We start from the raw sequence: 11,602 nt of genomic DNA on the forward strand, positions 1-11,602 counted from the left end.
TATCCATCCATTCAGCCCCACATTCATGGATTCATCTAACCATCCATATATCCGCTTAGACAATTGCAATCATTGACATTCACCCACTCACTCTGGCATAATCCATCTATCTGCCTGTGCTTTTGTGGGCTGGTTTTCACAAATCGTGTAGTGATTATATATGCCTGTTTATATGTTTGTTGTCTTTGTGTATGTGTGGATGTCTGTAGATATTTTCCTATTTATCTGCGTAAGAACAAGACTATAAGCTGTTTATGTGTGTGTTCCTGTATGAATGTCTGTATTTTTGTCAGTATGTGCTCCTAAAGATATTGAGCCCGATTCACAAAGGTAAACTCAGACCAAACCTCTAAGTTTACACCAAAAGTATATGTTTAGACCTAAAGCCTAACTTTACTTGTAGTAAAGTTAGACTTTTGTTCTAAACTCACACCTAAAGTCTAACTCTAAGGTTACACCAGAAGTCTAACTTTACTACAAGTAAAGTTCGACATTATTTCCAAACTTAGACTTTTAGTCTAAGTTTACCTTTGTGAATCTGGCCAATAGTTTCTTTGTGTGCATCAATCCCATATCCATGTGCGCTGATGTTCGTTTCTTCATGGATGACTGTAGGTGTTTTGATCCACATATACATGAAAATCATGGTTATATGATATGTAGATATCCTTCGCTGCCTGCATGTTGTGTGCATGCATTATATACGAGCCAGACGTATTTGCTTTGACAGTGTTTGTTCTTTTACACACCCTCTTATGAGATGTGCCATGGGACGAGCTGATGTATGGTCCAACTTACGCAGCAAATAAACAAGCATAAATCAACAAAGACGTGATGCAAAAAAACATTACTTACCATCTGCAGAAATCGATGATAACCACAAATCAAAAATCAGACACGCGAGAAGAATACATTTGCCACTGATCATTTTTGCCGTTCTCATATCACGATATAAAACCTTATATATTCGGTATTGCAGTTTCCCAGTTGAGTTGCGACTCCAATGGGACCGTTTGGACTTGACTGTCTAGGAAGACAAAAAACGGAGCAAGGATCAGAAGATGCCACTCGTGCGTTACCACAGTAGTTTCACGGGGATTTCATTTGATAGTGCCCCAAAACAAATATTCCCTCAAAGCAACACATTTAAATCATGCCAGTTAAAGGGAAAAGTCATACACATTGCGCGTTACAAACTGTAATTGGATCAACAAAATAAATTAGAAGATAACATTGTGCTTTAAAATAAGTGTGTCCCTACTTCATAGGGTGGCATATACTTCCCACCTATAGTGGACCGCTTACCTGACTCTAAAAGTGCCCGCTCCTTCTCCTTGCCCACACCTTGTTCCCAGCAGCAGTGTGTGTGTATGGGTGCGTGTGAGTCTTAGATGTGCCCAATAAACATTTTTTCCTGGCACCAGATTTGTCCAAGTCTTTTTTTGCTTGCACAGCCTTTTGACCCAGTGACTAGCAAATAAAATATGAACTTTCACCACAGCCTTTCATAGAGGGATTTATGTATTTGGCAGCAACTTACTTCAGATAAAGAAAAGCCACCTTAATTGCCCTTATCCTTTGGCAAAATTCCAGTGGCCCAGAGAGTGGCCCAGAGAGAAAACATGTCAAGGTTGTATGGTTTGTTTCAGTCAGCAGATAGAGGCCCAACGCACTGAACATCCATGCACTGTGTGAAAGTTCATTTGATAATGCAAAAAATATTTGTAAGCAACTGTAAAGAAATGGCTCCCTGTTGCAGTTACCCCCCACTTTTTGCCTGATACTGATGCTGACTTGACTGAGAAGTGTGCTGGGACCCTGCTAACCAGGCCCCAGCACCAGTGTTCCTTCACCTAAAATGTACCATTGTATCCACAATTGGCACACCCTGGCATTCAGATAAGTCCCTTGTAACTGGTACTTCTAGTACCAAGGGCCCTGATGCCAAGGAAGGTCTCTAAGGGCTGCAGCATGTCTTATGCCACCCTGGAGACCTCTCACTCAGCACCGACACACTGCTTGCCAGCTTGTGTGTGCTAGTGAGGACAAAACGAGTAAGTCGACATGGCACTCCCCTCAGGGTGCCATGCCAGCCTCTCACTGCCTATGCAGTATAGGTAAGACACCCCTCTAGCAGGCCTTACAGCCCTAAGGCAGGGTGCACTATACCATAGGTGAGGGTACCAGTGCATGAGCATGGTACCCCTACAGTGTCTAAACAAAACCTTAGACATTGTAAGTGCAGGGTAGCCATAAGAGTATATGGTCTGAGAGTCTGTCAAACACGAACTCCACAGCACCATAATGGCTACACTGAAAACTGGGAAGTTTGGTATCAAACTTCTCAGCACAATAAATGCACACTGATGCCAGTGTACATTTTATTGTAAAATACACCCCAGAGGGCACCTTAGAGGTGCCCCCTGAAACTTAACCGACTGTCTGTGTAGGCTGACTAGTTCCAGCAGCCTGCCACACCAGAGACATGTTGCTGGCCCCATGGGGAGAGTGCCTTTGTCACTCTGAGGCCAGTAACAAAGCCTGCACTGGGTGGAGATGCTAACACCTCCCCCAGGCAGGAGCTGTGACACCTGGCGGTGAGCCTCAAAGGCTCACCCCTTTGTCACAGCCCAGCAGGGCACTCCAGCTTAGTGGAGTTGCCCGCCCCCTCCGGCCACGGCCCCCACTTTTGGCGGCAAGGCTGGAGGGAACAAAGAAAGCAACAAGGAGGAGTCACTGGCCAGTCAGGACAGCCCCTAAGGTGTCCTGAGCTGAGGTGACTCTGACTTTTAGAAATCCTCCATCTTGCAGATGGAGGATTCCCCCAATAGGGTTAGGATTGTGACCCCCTCCCCTTGGGAGGAGGCACAAAGAGGGTGTACCCACCCTCAGGGCTAGTAGCCATTGGCTACTAACCCCCCCAGACCTAAACACGCCCTTAAATTTAGTATTTAAGGGCTACCCTGAACCCTAGAAAATTAGATTCCTGCAACTACAAGAAGAAGGACTGCCCAGCTGAAAACCCCTGCAGCGGAAGACCAGAAGACGACAACTGCCTTGGCTCCAGAAACTCACCGGCCTGTCTCCTGCCTTCCAAAGATCCTGCTCCAGCGACGCCTTCCAAAGGGACCAGCGACCTCGACATCCTCTGAGGACTGCCCCTGCTTCGAAAAGACAAGAAACTCCAGAGGACAGCGGACCTGCTCCAAGAAAAGCTGCAACTTTGGTTCCAGCAGCTTTAAAGAACCCTGCAAGCTCCCCGCAAGAAGCGTGAGACTTGCAACCCTGCACCCGGCGACCCCGACTCGGCTGGTGGCGATCCAACACCTCAGGAGGGACCCCAGGACTACTCTGATATTGTGAGTACCAAAACCTGTCCCCCCTGAGCCCCCACAGCGCCGCCTGCAGAGGGAATCCCGAGGCTTCCCCTGACCGCGACTCTTTGAACCTAAAGTCCCGACGTCTGGGAGAGACCCTGCACCCGCAGCCCCCAGGACCTGAAGGACCGGACTTTCACTGGAGAAGTGACCCCCAGGAGTCCCTCTCCCTTGCCCAAGTGGAGGTTTCCCCGAGGAACCCCCCCCTTGCCTGCCTGCAGCGCTGAAGAGATCCCGAGATCTCTCATAGACTAACATTGCGAACCCGACGCTTGTTTCTACACTGCACCCGGCCGCCCCCGCGCCGCTGAGGGTGAAATTTCTGTGTGGACTTGTGTCCCCCCCGGTGCCCTACAAAACCCCCCTGGTCTGCCCTCCGAAGACGCGGGTACTTACCTGCAAGCAGACCGGAACCGGGGCACCCCCTTCTCTCCATTCTAGCCTATGTGTTTTGGGCACCACTTTGAACTCTGCACCTGACCGGCCCTGAGCTGCTGGTGTGGTGACTTTGGGGTTGCTCTGAACCCCCAACGGTGGGCTACCTTGGACCAAGAACTAAGCCTGTAAGTGTCTTACTTACCTGGTTAACCTAACAAATACTTACCTCCCCTAGGAACTGTGAAAATTGCACTGTGTCCACTTTTAAAACAGCTATTTGTGAATAACTTGAAAAGTATACATGCAATTTTGATGATTTGAAGTTCCTAAAGTACTTACCTGCAATACCTTTCGAATGAGATATTACATGTAGAATTTGAACCTGTGGTTCTTAAAATAAACTAAGAAAAGATATTTTTCTATATAAAAACCTATTGGCTGGATTTGTCTCTGAGTGTGTGTACCTCATTTATTGTCTATGTGTATGTACAACAAATGCTTAACACTACTCCTTGGATAAGCCTACTGCTCGACCACACTACCACAAAATAGAGCATTAGTATTATCTATTTTTACCACTATTTTACCTCTAAGGGGAACCCTTGGACTCTGTGCATGCTATTCCTTACTTTGAAATAGCACATACAGAGCCAACTTCCTACAGCAACATTAAAGCATCGGAGAAATATCCTGATGTCAAAGAAACGAATATACCAGTGCCCAGTGACCTTGCAATCCTGGGTACTGATGAGGCCTGAACTAGTTTCAGTCTGGCCCCTCTGACGGTGCGATTGCCTGCTTAAGAAGAAATAATCTTTCTCAACTCGTAACCTCTTTACTATGTATGAAAACAGACCACTGACACCATGCCAAAGAGCACCGTCGTAACCAGTGTGCTACTAAGCACTTGAATGGTACTTAGCCATCCTAATGTTTTTTGAGGTTATGGGTAAATAAACGTAAGAGTCCCTAACTTTGATTAGCTGAATTTTTCTTATGAACAGAACTGCTTCTGATTGTCTGGAATAACGACTAAAAATTCAGAGGGAAGCCATCTTATTCCCTTCGCATTTCTTTGCAAACTTCAAAACATTCATGGACCAAACAACATACATTTTTATTTGATTCTCAAAAACATGATACACTTGTCTAAAGCACAGCTTGCAGAACGTATCTTTCCTGAGGGGAAAAACAAGACATTTAAAAAAAACCTCGTGAAGCTTGAGGGCATGGAGAGAGAACTACTGCAAAGTGGGAGTGCCGATGCAGCATTCGGCTCTTCCACTGTGCAGTAGTTCTCTCCTGATGCCCTCAAACGCCATCAGGGTTTTTTAGGTCCACCACCCCTCTTATACATGCACTCTCCCTAGCTGTTGCTTAATGTACGGGCGAAGGAGAGAAGAAAGATTAAAACCTCTTTTTCCCAACCCTGCCTGGTACTGGTAAGGATTACTGGGGGAGCAGTACATAGCAGGCTTGGTAATTGGCCAAAGTGTCATAATTCATCCTCCTTGACCTGGACAGTTAACTGGGTATCACTCCCAATGCACTTACTCCTTTCAATCGCATATCTATCCACCCACATATAATACCCCATTGCCATGCCGAAAGACCAGTATAGGGTGTCACAGTGACCTTATTCCCAGCCAATTTCATTGAAGGTGAGGAGGGGGTCACAAACGAAGCTACACTTGGGCATGTGACAGGAGCCCAGTTATGAAGCTCAGCATTGCAAACATGACGCTGAAACCTGTATACAGGGTGGAGGGTTATCTGCATGTGAAGAGCTGGCACTGTTCCGATTTAGGACTGAATAAAAAAAACAGATATTCACCAAAAACACAAAGGTTGTAGTGACGTTATAGTTAGCTGTTGAAATGAAACATGAGCTAACTGAAAATTAAAAATAAACAATGAAATACAGGAGCTATAGTTTAGTCAGATTACTATAATTTCAACTCCAATCATGCACTGCATATGACTTCGTTTATTACATCACTTATGACATGTTAACATTTTAAAAAAGGAACAATAATATGGGTTAGGTGTGTGGGCAGGAATGTTGTAGAGTCTGGGCAGTTTAGAGCACGATGGAAGACGAAGTCGTAGATTTTTGACAATACAGTTATTGCATCATTGCATTCTTATGCTGTCCTTTATACCATTTTAACATTTTACACCATGACCAGATGTCTCACCCTGGTGCTGCATGTAATCAGAATACCACACAAAAGGCTTGGTATGACCTCCTCTGAAAACCAAACTCTCTGATTAATGGCAAAATACTGTAAAAATTACTCTCTTTTAAGATAGGCTGTAAAAATCTCACAAAGCTAGAACTCTTGTATTAGGGACAGAATCTTAGCAGCTATTATAATTCATTTGTTAAAATAACACCGAAATGCACAGATATTGGAAAGTGGGTTATTGGTAAGGGCAGGTAGGTACCTACACTGAGCAGTAGGCTGCAATCACCCACTAGGTCTGGTCAAGTCTCAATAAAATAGTCCTTGCTCAACCCTGGGTAGCTTGGCCCAGGAGCAGTCAGGCTTAACTTGGGAGACAAGTGTGTAGAGCATTTAATATCGACAAAACCATAAACAAGTAAAACACAACACACAATAAAAATCCAATAATAGGAATAGTTTTATCTTTAAAATGACACCAAATCGACAAAAATCCAATGTAGGGAACCGGAGATATGACTTTTTAAAGGTTAAATGTAAAAATATGCTTTCTAGTTCCTAAAAACAAAAAGTGCCAACCAGGAACATCCGGTCGCCTTGACCGGTGCAAAGTCAAAATTTGAGGCAGACAGTGATGGAGCCCAAGTCAGATACACAGAGCGGTAGGCCTCAGTCACAATTTTACCTTCTGACTTAGTCTCTGTTTTGGAGATTTGTCTCTTGTCGTTGGCCAAGGCTGCTCTTCAGGCCTGCTTGCGATTGGACGTTGTCTGCTTGGCTCAGCGTGAGATCCCGGTCAACTCCTGAAAGACTCATCAACTGCGAAAGGTTCCAGAGCTTCAGTGGGACAAACCTGAAATTCAGGCTGGGTCGCAATTTGACATCGCCAGCTTGACTCTCGTCAATGGGTTGGTCACCTTATGGAGCTTTTTCACAAAGTTGCTCCAAACTTCTCCCGACTCCTGGATCTTCTTCCAGAAGTCCTTTTCCGGTTCTTGACTTGTCCACAAACTTAATCAAAGCTTACAGAAACTCTAAGTTGCTCCTTGGAAGTTGGGATTACAATTCCCAGAATGCACCTGGTCAGACTCCTCAAATTGGCACTATACGATGGTCAGCTTGGCTCTTCTTTTAGGGCTTGATACAAGGGACTCTAGTCAGCTCTGTTATACCTGTAACTTACAGGGAGTCCACTCCTGGAGTTGCAGAAGCAAGGCAAAGTCCTTATTGTGGTGAAGCCCAGACTGTGCAGCTGGTGCTGTCCTTGTGGGTGCAGTCCTTCAGGTGCAGACCAGGGGTTCAGCAGCGCAGTCCTTCTTCTCCAGTGCCTTCTTTCAGCAGGGATCTGAAATGCTCGCCAGCTCTGTCATATTTATCCTTGCTCATGGGTTGGCAGGCAGGGGGCACCCCTGACCAATAGGATGCAGGATGCCACCCTCTGGGATGACAACTTCCTGTAAAGTGTGGCAAAAAACAATCCAAAAAAGCAACATTCTTTAAAAATCCAACATGGAGAAAATCTATCCTTGGAGGTTGCTTCTGGCTGAGCTCGCCCACTGGTGTGGCTAAGTTTCCCTAACACACCTAACAAAAAAATAAAGTAATTGAAATTAGTCCAAATTAAAAATCAAAAACATTTTTTGCACTAGGACAATTTCAGAGAATTTTTAATTTGCTTCACTTAAACACTCGTCAACTGGGAAAGGTTGCGGAGCTTTAGTGGGACTAACCTGAAATTCAGGCCGGGTTGCAATTTGACATTGCCAGCTTGACTCATGTCAATGGGTTGGTCACCTTATGGAGCTTTTTCACAAAGTTGCTCCAAACTTCTCCAAACTTCTGGATCTTCTTCCAGAAGTCCTTTTTTGGTTCTTGACATGTCTACAAACTTGATCAAAGCTTCTAGAAACCCTAAATTGCTCCTTGGAAGTTGGGACTACAGTTCCCTGAATTCACCTGGTCAGACTCCTCAAATGGGCACTACACGCTGGTCAGCTGGGCTCTTCTTTTAGGGCTTGATACAAGGGACTCTAGTCCCTTATATCACTATCTCTGGTTCCCTAGGTAGGGAACCAGAGATATGGATTTTTTAAGTTTAAATGTAAAAATATGCTTTCTAGTGCCTAAAACCAAAAAGTGCCAACCAGGGAAATCTGGTCAGACTTAACCCAGGCAAAGTTAAAATTTGAGGCCTAACTGCGAGGGAGCCCATGTCAGATACATGCAGCAATAGGCCTCGTCAAAAATTTACCTTCTGACATTCTCCTGTTTTGGAGCTTTTTCTCTTATCATCGGCTGAGGCTCCTCTTCAAGCCGGCTTGTGATGCAGTGTTGTCAGCTTGTATCAGCGCAAATTCCCAATCCAGTCCTGGAAGTCTCGTTGATGGGGAAAAGCTCCGGAGCATCAACTGGACAGATCTGAAATTCAGGCCAGGTTGCAATTTGACGTCACCAGCTTGACTCTTGTCGATGGGTCAGTCATCTTATGGAGCTTTTACACAAAGTTGCTCCAAACTTCTCTGAATTTTTAGATCTTCTTCCAGTAGTCTTTTTTGGGTTCCTGAAGTGTCCACAAACTTGATCCAAGATTACAGAATCTCTGAGTTGCTCCTTAGAAGTTGGGACTACAGTTCTGAACCCTCAAATGGCCACTGGATGGTGGTTGAGCTGGTCCCTTCTTGCAGGACTTGATGCAGGGGACTCTGGTCAGCTCCTTTGTACCTGTATCTTACAGGGAGTCCACTCCTGGAGTTGCAGAAGCAAGGCAAATACCTTCTTGTGGTGAAGCCCAGAGTGTGCAACTGGTGCAGTCCTTGTGGGTGCAGTCCTTCAGGTGCAGACCAGGGGTTCAGCAGGGCAGTCCATCTTCTCCAGTACTTCCTTCCAGCAGGGATCTGAATGGGAGTTGGGGATGCTGATGGAGACAGACGCTAGTGACTCCTTATTTTAAAAGGTTGAAGTCCCCTTGTGTGTTGCTACAGAGTCTTTTTTTGCAACCTGTTGTATTATTTTACAACCCTGAGTCCTGATGATGGTCTAACGGACCTCTGACTGCCACCACAGACTGAAACATGGACATTACCTTCTTATTTGACAAGCTGAATTGAAAGATCGTGATATTGCTTGGACTGGGACTGAAAACCAGGCAATTATTGTGTAGGACTGTCAAGAGGAGGGTTATAACCCCTTCCTGGGTTTTCTGTTGTGATACAATCGTGTGATCTAGGGGAGTTATATACAGTGTTGTTGTCTATGGGATGGTCATTTGTTGTATTTGTTGTACATTTTTGAACTCACTTAATCCTATTGATCAGTATATTGGATCTGAACAGTACAAAGTTGTCTTATTCATTAATTGAAGACTGGATCTTATGTACACAAATTATATCTAAACAATTCCTCTAGTAGCATGTTGTCTGTATCTAGTTCCTAGGGGAATACTGGGTTGCCCCTAAGTGTGTTGACTTTCAGCAAGTTGGCCCTTTCCTGCTCCAACTTTTTTGCGTTTTACTGGCTCACATGGCTGGGAGTGGATGGCATTTGGACTTGTGTTCTTCTCTCTCTGTGTTTGTTGTTCTCATAACTTTTTTTTATATCACCTCAACATTTGATCTCTTTTTTATTTACTACAATATTCACAATGACAGGGAGGAGAAATCCACGCTCTTCAGAGAGAGAGAGTTGTCTTTCACGGTGGACGAAATCATTAGAGTAGAGCCACAATTGTTTGGAACCAAAGTACAAAATACAATCATATCTCAGAAAAGGCAAATATGGGCCAGAATAGTTGACAGAGTGAATGCCATAGCTGACAACCTGTGCATACAGGAAGTGATTAGGAAGAACTGGAAGTACCTGTGGGGGGGGCAGTGTTCCCTGGTCTCCAAGCATCACCTGGAGGCCCAGAGGTCTGGTGGTGGTTTTACTAGCCCCCCATTACAACTATTTCCCTGGGAGGAGAAGTGCTTGCAGATCCTACATCCTGAAGGCTTGACTAGAATTCCTGGTGGAGTGGAGTCTGGTAAGTAGCATTTAGCAATTTCTCAACAGTCACAAATGGAGTCTTGGCCTTAAGTTACCTCGTTAGACTGGTTCAATGCCCTTATCAAAATGTTTTGAACTAAACTTGACTCCTCAAAATATATTGTGTCTTAAACATTACTAGCATTATGGTTGTTTCTCTCTTTTGTAACAATGTGCAATATGTTAAGTCAGATAGTGAGTTGTTTGCAATGGATCATCCCTTGCATTTGCTTAGTCCCTTGCTTTCTATCAATGTATGTTTTTGTTCTCCTAAAAACAGGAACAAAACTCCATCCATTTGCAAATTAAGGTATGCTGCTTGTAATTGTTTTTTCACAGATTCACATCATACCTATATGTGTGTCCATGTTGTAAATCTCCACTGTAGTCATCGAACGAGGTATGTGCAAACCACTTTCCAACAACTATGGTCTATGGTGTCAACAGATTACTACATCTACCATGACGCCCTGTTTTGGTATCTGCAAAAGAATAGTGCAAGGCACTGGAGCTCTACCTTCCTTTACTTCCATATATGCACATATCTTAGAGAGTTGTGCATTTGACAGTTAGCATATCATGCAGTGGATGAAAATGTCAGTTGTTGTGTCCCTTAATCATGTTGACCCCTTCTGATAGCTACATTGAATTGATATAAATGGTTACATATTTCATAGTTTTTTTAATACCAGATTTTCTACCATAGGATGTGGCATGCTGAACAGAAGTAGTATCCATACACAATTTAATCAACACATCCATATGATGACCAAAGCCAGTTGTAACATTAAGTTGAGCTACAGTGTGTATCATGTTTTAGCCTGCTAAGCCTTGGAATGTATAACATATCCACCACTGTGTTGGCTAGAATGATTGGTACATGTAATGTACACTTCAGAAATAACATTTTGCATTCCAGGACATCTCTGCAACATCATCATTGGAGTTTGAATCTGTATAAATCAGCCAGAATGTGTGAAACCAAAAATATTATACAAAAGACCTAATCATTCTATCAGTCTGATGTTTCTTCTTTAGGTTGCCCCATTTGTAACCAAAGGCACATATGATGCAGAAACTAGAGTTTAATTACATAGTCTCTGCATTCTTCTCAAGTCTAACCGCCCAAGCCAGTGGACCACCGTCTTCCACCCAAGATGCTTCCACTCCAGAACAGGAACAAGCCTTCAATGAGGACTCCACTCCTGCAAATCTGGATGATTGAGAGCCAGCTGGTCTATCTTGTCTGTCTGGCCAGACTGCCTTAGTGAGTCATATTCTGCCCACACCTATACCTCCCACCCCAGCTGAAACACCATCTCAGCATGAGGACACCTCCACTTCCTTTGTACCAATGAGTCACACTGTAGTCCTGTGTCGCCCAGTCCTGGCTGGTGTTGAGCCATCACCAATTCTGCCTCCAGTACTGCCAGGACTCAGTGGAATTAGGCACACTGCTCCAAGGGCACAGGGTAATGTGGGTAGGGGTTGTGCCAAGGAATCTGTGGGCCAGCCATGTGAGGCCACTGGAGTCTTTGTCAGCCAAGAATCCATTAACTGGATGAGTCTCAGGAGTAGTACAAGAGTCCTAAGTCTTGATGGGCCAAGTAGTAACTGAGCTCCAGGAGATCAAGGAGG

At 44.5% G+C, this 11,602-nt stretch overlaps 1 protein-coding gene across 1 annotated transcript in view; it reads right to left on the minus strand.

Moving 5' to 3' along the window:
• The window catches only part of LOC138267772 (cocaine esterase-like), a 490,938-nt gene extending 489,545 nt beyond the window's left edge, over positions 1-1,393 (minus strand). Inside the window, exons 1-2 of the mRNA XM_069216964.1 lie at positions 1,306-1,393; positions 856-1,027 (exon numbers count right to left, since the gene is read on the minus strand). Coding sequence (XP_069073065.1) covers positions 856-943 — 88 coding nt within the window. The 5' untranslated portion in view covers positions 944-1,027; positions 1,306-1,393. The remainder of the gene's footprint in view (positions 1-855; positions 1,028-1,305) is intronic.
• Positions 1,394-11,602: the final 10,209 nt, after the last annotated feature.

This window comes from Pleurodeles waltl, chromosome 12, assembly GCF_031143425.1.
Source record: "Pleurodeles waltl isolate 20211129_DDA chromosome 12, aPleWal1.hap1.20221129, whole genome shotgun sequence".
In the NCBI taxonomy this organism is placed as follows: Eukaryota; Metazoa; Chordata; class Amphibia; order Caudata; family Salamandridae; genus Pleurodeles; species Pleurodeles waltl.